This window comes from Pectinophora gossypiella, chromosome 24, assembly GCF_024362695.1.
Source record: "Pectinophora gossypiella chromosome 24, ilPecGoss1.1, whole genome shotgun sequence".
In the NCBI taxonomy this organism is placed as follows: domain Eukaryota; kingdom Metazoa; phylum Arthropoda; class Insecta; order Lepidoptera; family Gelechiidae; genus Pectinophora; species Pectinophora gossypiella.
This window is the reverse complement of record NC_065427.1, coordinates 3,525,061-3,540,263: the sequence shown is the minus strand read 5'-3', so window position 1 is coordinate 3,540,263 and position 15,203 is coordinate 3,525,061. Positions and strand designations below refer to the sequence as shown.

The following is a 15,203-nucleotide window of genomic DNA, read 5'->3' as shown; positions in this document are numbered from 1 at the left end:
TGTACTAACCACTTTGATGAGCCTCGGTTTCGCTGATCAGACTGTCTCCAGCAGAAGAGGCTCTTGGCGACTGACGGCTAGCATCCAGGAACGAAGATTCGGAACCTAAATTTTACCGTGAGTTAGCCTCTACTTCTAACTACCTATCTATATCATTCTGTGGGTAGTGTTATAGTATGCTTGCTAGACCTATACTAGCTACTGAGGTTTATTTTACAAGTGGATTTTCTACATATTCAGGACTGTTTCTTATGTGACGCTATTATAAGACTACGAATTATTTATCAAACCTGCCATAGCTAGAAAATCTATAACGAACCTCTTAGTTGTAGCCCGGGTTGCTTATCGCCAGTACTTTCCTCCAATTTAGCTCTATCTTTTAAAATAAGGTCAACAGGGGACGGAGGGGGCGTTTTCGAAAATTTGGACACAAGATCTGTGGGAAACAATCACCATGGTCAAAATTATGCTTTCAAACATCTAATTCTAAAGACTGACTAAAGAAATAATAAACTTACCGTGAGTAACATGACTTGAATCTATTCTGATTACAGCTCCATGTGATATATCTTCTAGAAGATTCGAGCATCTTCTACTTAACTCTTTCATGTCTGGTGCGTCATCATCTGCGTCTGTTTCTTCTTTATCTTTAGATATGTCTGATTCTGTCTTAGCTAATTTGTCTTCTGTCTTTGATTCAGATTTGGAAGCAACAGAGCTTTCTTCTTCTTTTTTAAATTCGGATTTTAAATGAGCAATTTGCTGATCAATTTCTCCAATAAAATCTTTTTCTGGGTCACTTTTATCTGATGTTTTTGTTTTGTCTAAGGATTTGTCATCTTGTTCGCTAAATAATTTACTTTCAGTCAAAACTGAGGTTTCTTGCGATGAGCTAGTGGAGACCTTCACAATTTTAGACATTGACCTTTCCTCTTCTGTAAATTCCTTGCTAACTGCTATACCCTCTGATGCATCTGAAGCTAACGTTTTAGATACATCTAAAGAAGAGTGGTCTTCAGAGAAAGTCTTGTCATCAATAGATTTCGAAGTTTCTTTCACGCTCTCAATAGACGCTTTGGAGAAGTCTTTTGTCAAATCTACTGTGGAGTCTTTAGATAATTCATTAGTAGCGAAATCTCTTGAAGTATCTTTACTATCAATAGAAGATTTGGAGTAATCTTTGGTCAAGTCAATAGATTTTTTCGATAGATCAGGTGTACCTCTGTCTTCTACTTGTTCTTCTAAACGTGAATCTTCTTTAATATCCATAGATGTCTTTGAAGGGTCCTTCACTAAATCAGCTCCACTGATTTTCGAAAAATCAGCAGATGTTGCATCCTCGAGAACTGATTTCTGGTCTTCATCCGAGGATTTTGTTAGAGTAGACACAACAGTCGTTACCGACGATTCAGTAGTAGATTTTGAAACTAGATCAGAACGTAGAACGCTATCTACAAAGTGAGTTTTTTTGGTGAATTTCTCAGTTGTTTTTTCTTCGTCAAAATCTGGTCTGGGAGCGCTTGGGCCGGCGGTAGAAGCAGCATCTACAGATTTTTCATGAGATTTGCTTGGTAAGAATGTATCAGGTTCTTCGGCATATTTGCCATCGTCTCCAAAATACTCAGCCTAAAATACAAATATACATTGAAATCATGATACAATAACAAACATAAATTATAGCTATGAATAAATAAAATCTTACTTCTTTTTCAGGGAAGTCGTCGGCGTCATCGAGGGAATCAGTTCTAATTTTCTTTGTATCAAAACTGCTTGGGACGACTTTGCCTTCAATATCAGAACTTGGCTCAATAATTTCAAGAACTTTAGCTTTATCCATATCTGAAAAAAAATTTTATGCAATAGAATCAATTTGTCGAATATGTAATGTGTTTTTTTTTTCTCAAACTTACCAGATTCTGAGTCGGTATATATTTGTTCCTCTACCTCATCTGGAGAACTCTGTACCGAAAATGTCCTTGCATGTTTTTTCCTTGGCATAATAGCAATTTCGCCACTATCTCTAGATAGCGACTTCATTAAACCGGGTCTTTCTTTAACAAACTTTTTAGTTTCTTCATAAACAATCTCTTTTTTAGCTTCAATTACTTTTTCTTTAGTTTCTTTTGAAGATTCAAGATACTCTTCAACAGTCGTTACAGCTTCTTCTATAATGGAATCTACAGAAACTTGTCCTGCTATATCCTTTTGATCCGCTGGTTCCGGAATAGGGTGCTCTTCTGATGATAAATCGATATCCTCTGACGCTTGTTTGATTATAATTTCAATATTATCAGCCATTTGTTTCATGGCTGAGTCAGATTTTTTCAAAGGTGATGGTGCTTCTGAGACCTTTGACGGTTCTGGAGGTACACTTACTTTGTCGAGTTCTTCGTCATCTTCAACATCGGATTCTGCAATTCTTTCTAAAGAAATAGCTGGACTTATACATGAATGTCTTCTTTCCTCTATATGAGGAGCTTTAGCATCGTAAGATCGCTTCTCGGATTCAACTATATCTTTAGTAATCGTTTTAATATCTTTGTCTAAAACAGGACTTCGAGCTGCAGCAGCAATTGTTCCCTTTTGCAAAATGTCATCAATGACAGGTTTTACTTGCTCTTTTGTTATTTCTGGTGTTTCTTTCAGATCTAAATCTCTAGGCACAAATATTTTAGACTCCTTAGCCTCTTCAATATCATCAGCATCAAACTTTCCAAGAGTATCGGTTCTTATTTTTGAAACGTCAAATTTTATCTGACTTACTTTTGTTTCAGTCTTTTTTTCCACGCTCTTGTCTAGTAATATTTCTTTGGAGGTGGTAGTGATGCCAGTTGTTGAAACTATAGGTTCTCCTTTCTTAGTAGTAGTATAAGAATATTCCTTTGTGGATCCAATTACTGCCACTTCATCTTTTTTGGCATTGTCAGTATTATCACTAATAATAGTGGTAGTAACTGTTTCACGTTTCAGTTGTTCCTCTCTTTCTCTGCTTAAGAAGTCATTAGTGATATCTCGATCACTCAAGGCACTAAAAATATTAGATTTCGTTTATTGTGATATATTTTAAATGACGTATACATATCGATATGAAATAAAATTAAACTTAATCAAACTTACCCGACTTCAGCAATATGGGGTAGTTTATGAACGTAGTCTGTAACGTGGTCTTCTGGAAACCCTTCAACGTCATCTAGCGAGTCACCATGAGTCAATTTAGCTAGCTTAGAAGGATCAGTTTTACCTGAAATATTTTAGTATTTATTATTGTTGACGAATTAATTTATTACATTAAGTATTTCAAGTAAAAACAATCAAATCAAATATATTTCATCGCAAACAAACAGAACATACAATAATAATAAAAGTGTCGTTAATGACTTTTTGTTCGTATAGTCCTGTAAAGAAAAGGTTTAGTTGTAGCAATATGAATGTATTATCTATTGAATACTACTCACCCGCTGAAGGTTTTGCCTTAGAATCAATTTCTTGCTTAGATTCATGTTTGTCCTTACTGTAGGCATCAACGTGAGTCCCTTGAGTGCCAATGTCATCTTCCGATTCCTCAAATGTATAGTCTCTGGATTCAGTAAGACTATGAGCATCTGATAAACGTTTCTCTTCTAAGCGAAGTTCACTTACAGATCCAGATCCTGCTGATGTTACAGACTGTCGTTTGGCGACTTGAACTAAAAATTTAAATATAAAAACATGAACAACTTATACTTAAGAATTTAGTGAAAATTAATAACATTACAACAACAACATTAACATTTGTGAAATTATATGTTACCTTTTTCAACGGTATCGTCTTTGATAAATTCGGATTTTGAATCAATCTTTTCAATGTCTTTTACGATGCTTTTGACCGTAGTTGTGATTTCCTTTTCAGTACCATGTTCTAGTAACTGTTCACCTTCCTTAGCTGCTTCTTCTTCTGAAGAAGTCTTTTTGTCAGTCACGGCGTCCTCCGAACTAATCCTGTCCGAGATGCCCTCGGAAGACTTTCTGTCTGATATTTCAACTTCTCTACTGTCCTCTGAAGATATTCTATCAGATGGCTCGTCTTTATCAGATTTATCCACTTCTTCTGCTTCAGTAACAATCATTTGGAATTCTTGTTTTGGTTTTGAAAGATCCGTATCAGTCTGTAAGTCACTAATCTTAGAAATAGATATGGACTCAGTTCGTGAATGGCGCTTTGGTGCCATTTTCTTAAATACTACTTCTGTCTCTTTATCTGATTCCGAGTCTTGTTTTTCTTCAAGGACCTTGGGATCTATTCTTATGGAAGTAAAACCAACGCTTTCCTCAAACTTTTCATCACCAAAACCACTGCCAGAGTCAACAGTTTCTTCATATTCTGCGCGTTCATCAAAATCTGATGACGAAATTTTTGCTTTGACATCTGATTGATCTGATTTCAATGACTCTGCTTCCGAATGTCGTCTTGAATCGGTGTGTTCAGAATCTTCTAGCGAATCTGAGTATATTCGTTTAGAAAAGAAACATTCTTGAACTGAGTCGTCTTCAGGTACAGTTTCGATAAACTGACGAGCTTTTGCACTTATTACTGGCGATTCTTTAGGCGAAATCTAGAAAAAATATATATAAATGTAAGTAGTATAATTAAACTACTAGGTATATTGTAACAAGAAATAGAAAATAGTAAAATAAAATAAATGTACCTTATCAGAGTCACTGGGTGCAAGAGCGGGTGCATGAGTTTGTGAACTAAACTCACTTTCAAATCTTAAAAATTCTAGAGTCTGATCTCTAGTTGACGTTTCTTTTTTATCAATAAAAGTTGAGGATAAGATAGTTTCGTCCACCTTAGTTAATGTTGGTTCGACAATTTTTTCTAAATGGGGCTTGTGGGCAGGACTCGTGCCCACTTGATCTTCTAAGTCAGAAAATTGAGACGCTTCATCTAATGAGTCACTTCGATGCTTAGAATCTTTCGAGTAGACCTTTGATTCGGTCTGGGATACAAAACTGAAGTCCTTTTCAGTACTTTGTTGCAAGTCAGCGAGTGAATCTGTTTTGTCAATTGCGGATGGCACTGGTGATTCCTGGGATATTTTTCCTGGGATACCAACTATCTCTTGTAGGTCAGAACCCACGGAATCTGTTTTAGTATGCTTGCTCAAATCAGATTTAGTGCTAGCAATAGACAGTTGAGTTTCAACCTAAAATAATAAAAAAATAAAAGATTGATAGAGGGAAAGTGTAGAAAAAAGTAAAATCTTTATAAAATATACTCTACATCTGTAAAAGTTTTCACTTCTACAATATACCTACCTTTTCTTTAGCTTTTTCACTAATAGATACGTCTTTTTCTTCAAGTGTTTCAGTAACTTCTTCTTCACTTACTTTAGATCTTAGCTCATCGGTCATTTGCTTTTCTAACTTCTGAACTTTAATAGCTACTGACCCATCTTTTTTATCATCATCACCAGGTTTCTTTGACTTATCATCTTTTTGTTTATCAGATACGTCTTTAGGTTTAAAATCGGGCTTCTTGTCAAACACGTCTCTATCAATCTTACCTTTAATTTTTTTGTCATCTTTGTCCACTTTGACAGTAGTCTGCGACTCCGTTTCAGTTTCAGAATCAGTAGACTTTTTTAAGAACTCGCTATCTTCTTCAGACGATACTTGTACAAGAGTGGAATCTGTCCTCATCGTTTTTGGGAAAGGCATAGCCTTGTCATCAGTTTTCGTTTTAGAATCAAATTGTTGTATTGTCTCTTTAACAGACTTAATAACTCCAACATGTTTTTCAGTTTCAGCAGAAATCTTTTGCGTAACCTGTTCAATTGTTTCCATAGACGAAATTTGTTCTGATTGTTTCCTTACAAATTCTTGAGTGTATTCAATACCTTGATCTTGCTGCATTGTATGTTTTTTTAAAGCTTCTTTCGTAAGTTTAACTGTAGTTTTCGCTAGTTCAATAGAAGGTTCTTTAGACATCTTTGATTCGAATGTACTAATCTTATCTCTCAAAGTAGCTTCGGCGATGTCTCTCTCTTCTTCAGTTACTAATTCCGGCGATTTGTCACCGTCGTCTAATTTCTCTTCTACTTTAGACGAGTATATTTCTTTTTGGGAAATAACTTCTTTTGTAAATGTATCAACTTTGCTTTCCACTGTTTGTTTGATTTCAGACATTTCAGCCGTCACTGATTTTCTGGGAGTGATTGTTACGTTTGAGAAGTCTCCAGACGAAAACTTCATTGATTCGTTTCTCATATGTCGTTGTAAATGTTTAGGTGTAGGTTTTCCGGGTGATGATGGATCAAACTTTCTGAATTGTTCGATCGGCCGCTCTACTGGTTTAGGTTCTTCCCTTTTTACTTCAACTACTTCTTCTATCAGAATCTCCGCCTCTCTTTCTTCTTCGACAGATTCCGGCGAAGTTTTGGAACGCGTTCTCTCCAATTTAGGTTCCTTTTCTTTGACTTGTTGTTCGATGTCTTGGAATTTCTTAATGTCTGGTTTGATTTGAGTCTTGATCTCAATGATTTCCTCCCGAATTTCCTTCTTTTGTTTAGAAGCAGGTATTTTGCTGGAACTCAATTTTCTTGTTATTTGTTCTTTCCTCTCAGCAACGCTCCGTTTTACGTCTGAAAGTAGTATAAATATGTTTTGAACATGAGTTAAAGATACATTTTATTTTAACGGATTTTACACTTAAAATATTCGTTATAATATAGATATTGTCTTAAACATATTATTATAATTAATAAAATCTTTATTATCACCTTCATCTTCCTCACTCTCCTCGCTCGGCGTAGGAGTCCTCTCAATCTCACTCTTTTCAACAATAGACTTCTCTTCAGGAGAATATTTTGCCTCATCTTGATCATGTTCAGACTCACGCATGCGTTCTTCTATTTGATTGTCTTCGTATATCTTTTCTTTGAGTTTATTGTCTTCTTCGGCTAAAATGATAAATTTAATAAACAATCGCAACATTAAAATCTGTTAATTTTAACTTTGAAGTAGCCAAGCATCAACATTGTCAGAAAGTGTTTTTCAATACCTACCAGACTAAAGTAAATATATTGTTCGTTTTGTGTTTATAAATGTGATCTAAAGAATCAAATCCTTCACTTAGCAAACAGTGATCGCGTTAAAGAAGTAAGAATAACTCACCTTTGTATGCTTCAATCTCTTCAGAAGCTTGTCTCTCTTGATAAATGTTGCGTTGTATCCTACGTTCGTTAGTGACGTCAGACTGCGGCGCGATGATGTCATCTCGACCAATGCGACACAAAGCTAGTTCGAGGGATGTATCTGAAAGAATATCCATCAATAGGTATTAAAGTGATATTGATCTAACTTTACCAGACGCTTGCCTCTCACTTTGAGATCGCACGTTCGAATTCAGTACAGGCCTAAACCAATGATTGTCGAATTTGTTTTCGAATTCACGTTTGGATCATAAATGATTATCACGTGCTCACGGTGAAGGAAAACATCGTTAGGAAACCCCCTATTCCCGAGAAATGCATTTTCGGAGGTATGACCTAATCTGTATTGAGCTGATTTTCCCTTCGCGGGTTGAAAGGTCAGACAAGCAGTCTATAAGCGGACCCTGTGAAAAACGGGATAATACTAGGGAGATGATGATTTGTAGAGGCTGGAGCCTAAACTTGGATACCCTCTGTTTTACACCACATCTCATTCTTATCATTCTTTCTTACTCTATTACTCAACACGGCCGATGCTACGCAACGATTGTTAAGCTTTTTCTTATTCCAACCTTGAGCCTTAGTTCCAGACTGCGTCTTCCAGAGTTTCAACATAAGTTGTGCCTGTTCCGCGGTCGTGATCCTCTTGGCTTGAATCTGATTGACGGTAGCCACGCTGACTCCCAGCTCGTACGCCAATGCCACCCAATCTTTGCCTAGAAGGTTGCAGATATCTTCCAACCTGGAAATTACGTTTTGTTATTAACTCAAGGTCTGCCAAAGAGCGATTGAAAGTTGTGTGTTAGATGTCAAACGAATATATCAAGTACGAAATACAACACTACATTCAAAAAGTGGAATCACTGATGTGGGTGGTGACGTAAAACCTTCAGACTTAAATGGGCACGAATCAGTTACAGAAGTCGTGGTAGACCTCGAAAGGGATGGGTTGACAATTTGGACACTTGCCGGAGGGACTGGCTGGCTAGAATACGCACAGGATTGCGAAAAATGGAAAGAGTAAGAGGAGGCCTTTGCCCAGCAGTAGGATTTTGCAGACCAAACTAGACAACTGTTAGTATTGCTACTTTTGGGCGATTACTTTATCTTCGGTAACGACCAATTCTAATTCTAAGATAGTAGTCTCGATTCCAAGTGTCATATTATTTTGTCTACATATAAATGGAAGGTCTTTGTCCCTTAGTTAGTTTCCATGAAAGAGTTAACATCGTAAGACGCAATTTATCGGACATAATGCATATATTTATGATGACTTCATCGAAGTCTTGGCGAATACTCGTGAGTATTTATAGTTAGATAGAAGAACATAGGTGTTAGTAGTTACTTACCTAGGATCACTAAGCCGTTGTCTCCAAATAAGTTCTTGCTCAGCAGTGCGTCGCGGCACGGCGGTGTCGTTAGGTATAGGTGACGTCCTCTCTATTTGCATCTCGTCTGGTACCATGATGTTCAGTACTGCGATCTGGTGAAGAAAATACAAAATGTGCACAAGGACGATTTTTTAATCCTCGTTTGCTAGTGTAGCTAGCAATATTTCATTATGCGCTGTATATAGAGGTATATTTTTGACGTGACTTATTATAACGACATAAACTACTTGGCTGGACAATGGACACTTTTTGTGAAAACGGGATTTCGCTATTTGATCCAAGCAGGATATTTGTCTGCCATACGCAATAATAATCGCTATGATGATGATGTTTAATTTGTATAACTAATGCACTTCTTAACCAAATTAGTGCTAAGAACTGGCAGACTATAAAGAAATAGACTCACAATCGGTAATGATTTACTTCGAAAAAATCGTCAGAACCATGTTGTATGTAAATATAGTACGTATACATTAATTTGTATCATCATCATCAATTTAAGAGCCACGCTCTTGTCGGTGTAGCATTTCATCATTAATTTGTATAAGTAGTATAAATTCGTTCCTTCCTTAAGATGTCATATTTATTAAAATAAAGAATAATATCGGTTGTACAGTGTCGTCATTACACAATCAATCTTCAATCTTGACACGCTGTCGTTTAGTGACAAGATGCTTTGTTTTTTGACGTGACTTATTGTAGATTTGCCGCAACAGCCTCCGTGGTCTAGTGGTTAGAGCGTTAGGCTCACGATCTGGAGGTCCGGGTTCGATTCCCGATGGGGACATTGTCGAAATCACTTTGTGAGACTGTCCTTTGTTTGGTAAAGACTTTTCAGGCTTGAATCATCTGATTGTCCGAAAAAGTAAGATGATTCCATGCTTCGGAGGGCACGTTAAGCCGTTGGTCCCGGCTTTTAGCAGTAAAAACACCTCCACCAACCCGCATTGGAGCAGCGTGGTGGAGTATGCTCCATACCCCCTCCGGTTGATTGAGGGGAGGCCTGTGCCCAGCATTGGGACATACCTTCTTATATCGTGTGGGTTGTGAGGTGGAGTACCAACCTCATCAACCCTGGTGTCAGGGTTACTATTGAGCCGCCAAAGGCCCCTGACATGGCTCATGTAACGACTACGTACACGTGGGACATATATTGGCTGTTTATATATGTATGTATTGTAGATTTGCCGCAGATGGCATTAACTACTTGGCCGAACAAATGGGGAGCGCTGAAGGCTCTCACCCTTCTCGCGGACACTTTTTCGCTAAAATTGGTAATCTATTTGTTCGAGATCAATGTGTTAAGTTTTGCATGTAAATGTTTCATTGAAGAATGTATTAGTAATATACTTACAGGCGCAGGCGAAGGTTCTCCCTTGGGCACCTTCGGGTCCCTCATGAACTGGCAGCGGCAGATCGGCTCCAGATCCTGAGTCTTGATCATCACCGGGAACGCCACCCGGTTCTCCCGGAATGCTCGGAACGGTATCGATAGTTGCTCCCCTGATTTCGCCACTGGCACCAAATTGCCCCCAAATTCTAGATAAATTGGCTTGCCTTCGTGGACCTGTTTTGGAATTACTTAACATAGTTGTAACATTCTTAAAAAAGCGGCGGTGTGGGACGCCACCTGGGTAAGCACGTATGCGGTGTCCCACTTGCACTGGACTTCGCGAGTCGCGGATTCTGCGGCCAAGCACAAGCATTCCAAGTACGCGGCTCTGAAAGCTGCATACGTGTTTGTGCCTGTGGCTTTTGAGACTGCAGATCCTTGGGGTAGTCAGGCGAGGGAATTGATCAGGGAAAGGGTTGTTGTTATTTATTAATCTGCTTCTTTCTTATTTCTATTAAGACTCTATTCGATCTTTTATCCACTTAAATGTTCAAAGCAGCATTTTGTTTAAGTACTTATGGTTTGTGTAAAGTTTAAGCCTGTGTCTACCAATATACCGGTCCGACCGTCCAACTATCTTTTGTTAATTGATTACCGAGGCATACATTCGTATTGTACCTATATTACTTTTTCAACCTTAAATTTATTGTGTTAAGTGTTAATTTATACCTGTACTGCCTGACCTGAATTTGACATATCTTAAACCCATTATGGGTTTCAGTGTCGTAATCTAAGAATTTTATAATATCTTTTATAATGAATAAATAAATAAATAAATAAGACGTAAGAACTTTCTTTGTTATTTCACCTTTTTATGTGGAAGTTTGTAATTAGCCTTCTGCTAACTACCTTTGTATATATTTATTTGTAATTGAAATTGTTGGCTCCCCGAAGAAAATAAAATAAAAATATGAAATCGTCCGGAGGCTCACAGTCAGAGGGGGTGACCCTACCTCTGGGTCGTACCTGGTCCAACGCCTATCAGTGTCTGTACAGTGGGGCAATCCCGCTAGTGTCATGGGTTCATTTGAACCAGGTCAGACTCAGAACACTTAAACGTCTAATTGGTAATGACGAAGCTACGTATGTTTCTGATTATGTGACAAATTGTGTTGTTTTTTAACTTTATTTACTGCAATTGTCTTGGATGTACTTAAATATAATGAAGTATGTAATATTAATAATCAAGCAGTAATACTACGTATAGAACGGTAACTCTCCGCTCCTCACCCGGGGGTTGAGATAGGTTTACCTCACCCCCTCGGTCTAACTTTAGTCTTCAAACGCCAGACGTTACACAGACAGACGTTAGACGTTATGCTTCATAATATTGCAATCTATCCTACAAGCTAATAAGCAATTTATCTTTAACCTTTATTATTTACTAAAAGTTTGTCCACTGCTCATCTTAATTTGATTTAAGGGGAAGACACTTTGTTCACGTGTCCTTATTGGTTCCAGATGAAAACATATGAATATCCTCACCTCCACATCCCTGCTCTTAGCAACTTGAATGAACCTCTCGATGCGCTCCAAGGCTTTGTCTTCTTTATCATCAGTCACGCAGAACACCCTCAGCTGCGCTTGCAGTTCATCCGTGCGTTTAGCGTACACCACGAAACGCGACATGAACGGCACGTGGATCGCTTCCCTGGGCGTCATAAAGTAATTTATAAAAAAAATAACAATACAATAAACAAACAAAACAAATACTCTTTATTACACAAACAAACTAGAACAACAAGAATCAGAGATAGTACAGAAGAAGGACCCTGTGAGAAACGGGATAATGCTAGGGTGATGATGATGGCATAATATAACCTCAGGGTGAAAGAAGCTGATAACATAAACAACAGCATAAGCCCACGACTATATCCAATGTCAGTGGTACATCCATCGCAAGATGAACTAAGTACCCACACCTCACCGAGCTTTCTTTTAGACTAAAATGATAGGTGGTGAGCCGTATCCCCGTCTATAATGATCGCGCCAAATGTATTAGTGAAAACTGCACTTAAGATAAATTAATAACTCAATGGTGCAAGTCTGAGACCGGGGTTGAATAAAAGAAAAGCAAAATTTGTTCCAGATAAAACAGAAATTGCAGATAAGTGACTTCGTCTTCGGCAGATGCAGAAGCCTTCGATTACTCACCTGTACAATTCAGTTGCCATTTTCGTAGCATCTTCGATATGTCGACAATCAATTAGCCAATAGCGAGCTGAGACGGTAGTTGTGAACGAAACGCAATCGTTCACGAACGTCAAAGGCGTGTTTTCGGTGACATCTTCCCAGTGAGCTCGATTCGTTCCTCCTGTTTAAAATCACTTCAATTTTATAGTCGGTTTTAATACGCACAGACAACACACACATGCTGATAAGTTCATCTATGCTAACGCCCGTTTTGTTACACGTATTGTAGCTACGAATGCAGTACACAGCGGTTACAACGCTATTTGAAACTGCCACAATTAATGAATCTACTATTTTGCATGCCAAAGCAGGCTCTTATTATCTACGTAAGTACTTCAAAACTTATGAGTTAATAGAATCTATTTCACCTCTACTAAACATCCAATTGTTTTAAACATATATCAAAGTGTGTACAAAAAGTGTGTGGACATAAATTCAGATACTTATTTGTATGCTTGTCACATAATTATCACTGTGTGAAAACTAAAGCATCAAGATTCAATTTATAGAGAAACCGCTGTAGAAGAAGAAAGATTGGAAATCAGAAAGATAGGTAAAAACTTAGTACAAAATGAACATAAAATGTTTCCAAAACGGCCTATAGCAAACACACAACAAGCAAAGACAAGACATTACACAAAAAACAATAAATAACGTACCATTTTTTGTTTTCTTTTCAAATGAAAAAGTGATTCAAAGTGGCCCACTGTATACGATTACAACCTGCTTCTTAGAAAATAGTGCTATTTTCCAAAATGAAAACAATAATTCAACACTTCAACTAATTGCCAAAATTGTTGGTCTGGTTATTCGAAAAACAGATCTCTCGAAGGAAATTCACTGAAAAATAAACCCAAAGTCCAATCCACAAAATCAACGACGAAACTCAAATCGTGTTTAGTGAAATAATGAAGAACATAAATGAGAACAACGAAACAGAAGATGATATGAAGATAACAGAACTGATAGGCCGTTTTGGAAAAGAACTTCGAGTGCAAATAACAGAATTTTGGGAACACTGACGCAGAGTATGAAATGAGGGTGATCAAGATGGCACCGGATGAAACCAACTCTCTTGTTTACTTTAACGCTTACATTATACGGGTAGTCACGGTACAGTCGTTACGTTACGTGTTCAGATCTTACAATGTGCCAATACATATTGCAGGTCAAGAAGTCTAGGATTCCTGTTCAAACATTGTTCTAAACCGACAACGTCCAGTGATCAAATCGCAGTGCATTCTCTTGTAGTCCCAAGATTTATTGAATGGTTATGATACAGAGTGAAATGTGATTAACAAAGCGTAAAATTCTCAGCCCGTGCAAAGAGGAAGAATGTATGAGAAGCAAGATATGGAAAAGCATTCAAAAAGTGATAGAGGGAATAAAATCAATGTGTCAGATAATTATACTCTTCAAGACAGATCAGAAGCAGAGTATAAATATCACATCGAAACAATGAATTATGAACAAAATAAGGTACGTAACGGAACGGAAAAGGGTAAAATAATATCAAACTGAAGATAATGGAACTTAAACCGACGTTTCGATTTTGTTTAGTACTTGTATAATAGGTCTAGTTTTTTACCTTCGAGAGATCGTTTGCGAAATACCCCTGTTGGTGCGCGCCGAAAGGTGGCAGCATATTAAATAGCGCCCCACACGGTGAGCGTGCAACACACACAAACACGAGAACAAAGACAATGTAGACACGCACAAAACGCACACATAGGGCTGAGGCCCCTTAGCTGCCTGGTGTATTTGCTATAAGCGCCTGTTCGATTGGACTTTAAACATTTTCTTTTTTCCCCGCATGTGAAGTCTTATTTGAAATGAAAAATCATGAACTACGCTAAAAGTTCGAATTAACATGCTCATCCCGTTGTCTATAAAATTGGGAGTATTCGTACTAAATTTCTGTTATAATTCATCTCGTAACTACTCTAGCTCGTATAATAATTTATTAAAGATGTAAAAGTACTAGAAAAAGGTACCAACAAAATTATCTTCTATCAATTGGTAGGTACTCTATAAAGTTTTAAAATGATAAAATATCTACGCTATCTTTATTACCAAGTCGCTTTATGGTGTCCATGAACCTTTCTACACCACTAAGGTGTTGTAATGGAATATTGGTATTCTATACATACTTATAAGTACCTAATAAATTATAGCAAAAAGTAAAGCCTAGTATTTCACCTAGATTATAGGCAACTTACCTCCCGTCACGCAAAGCGTTACGTTGTCAAGTTGTAGCAAATACAAGCCATACTCCATTGCAACACTTGACAGACGCCACATAGTTATTGGAAACATAGAAATGACAAATGCAAATTATATTTTAAAAAACATCAACATTATCACTGCTTTTGTGAAGTCTAAATATTTTAGGAAACCCCTTTTTTAACGCGCAAATAGTTTTAGCAAATACATCTGTAAGTACTGTCATTTCTTTCTTCTTTATAAGATTAAGTAGTGCTAACATCTTAGCATCAACATTGTCAGATCACTGTCAATGAATATGTTTCCAATAACCAATAAAATCTGCAGGGAAAGGAATGCGAAATAATTTAAGTTTACCTGAGATGGAGCAGAGAAGTCTCAGGGTTGGCGCCGACGACGTGCTGTACTGGTTGGTCATCCCCTGAGTATGAGGCCTCGGGGCTGGCATACTCAGGGTTATTGCTTTGTGGAACTTTCTTCGTCGAGGTTCCACTGTCACTACCGGTGACACGGCCACTCCTCGGCCTAGAAGCTTCGCTGTCAGTTCTGAGTCTATTATTTGGGCCTGTAAATAAGTGAAATGATCCTTAGTGCTATTGACTTATATTGCGTTGTCATCTTGTGACGGATACATTTATTTGTTATCAATATTATAGGTGGGAAACCTACAAACAAAAAAACAATTGCAATTAACACTTCAAAGCAATTTAAGTAGTGGTAGAATATTGCCTTGGTAACCCAGTCGAAAGAACGCTTGATTCTTTTGACTTTCATGTTTGGATTATAAATTAATATCACGTGCTCATCGGT

The 15,203-nt window shown here is 37.5% G+C and overlaps 1 protein-coding gene across 3 annotated transcripts in view; it reads right to left on the bottom strand.

The window, feature by feature from the left end:
• LOC126377794 (ankyrin-2-like) overlaps positions 1 to 15,203 on the bottom strand; it is an 82,014-nt gene that overhangs the window by 13,850 nt on the left and 52,961 nt on the right. The window contains exons 27-44 of one of the 3 annotated variants that reach the window (XM_050025628.1): positions 14,751 to 14,958; positions 12,132 to 12,291; positions 11,463 to 11,628; positions 9,939 to 10,151; positions 8,543 to 8,676; positions 7,766 to 7,935; positions 7,156 to 7,296; positions 6,762 to 6,941; positions 5,299 to 6,623; positions 4,686 to 5,186; positions 3,791 to 4,592; positions 3,456 to 3,686; positions 3,118 to 3,241; positions 1,911 to 3,028; positions 1,703 to 1,839; positions 519 to 1,626; positions 320 to 436; positions 10 to 105 (exon numbers count right to left, since the gene is read on the bottom strand). In XM_050025628.1, coding sequence (XP_049881585.1) covers positions 10 to 105; positions 320 to 436; positions 519 to 1,626; positions 1,703 to 1,839; positions 1,911 to 3,028; positions 3,118 to 3,241; positions 3,456 to 3,686; positions 3,791 to 4,592; positions 4,686 to 5,186; positions 5,299 to 6,623; positions 6,762 to 6,941; positions 7,156 to 7,296; positions 7,766 to 7,935; positions 8,543 to 8,676; positions 9,939 to 10,151; positions 11,463 to 11,628; positions 12,132 to 12,291; positions 14,751 to 14,958 — 6,931 coding nt within the window. The remainder of the gene's footprint in view (positions 1 to 9; positions 106 to 319; positions 437 to 518; positions 1,627 to 1,702; positions 1,840 to 1,910; positions 3,029 to 3,117; positions 3,242 to 3,455; positions 3,687 to 3,790; positions 4,593 to 4,685; positions 5,187 to 5,298; positions 6,624 to 6,761; positions 6,942 to 7,155; positions 7,297 to 7,765; positions 7,936 to 8,542; positions 8,677 to 9,938; positions 10,152 to 11,462; positions 11,629 to 12,131; positions 12,292 to 14,750; positions 14,959 to 15,203) is intronic. The other 2 variants (XM_050025629.1, XM_050025630.1) reach the window with 2 other exon arrangements.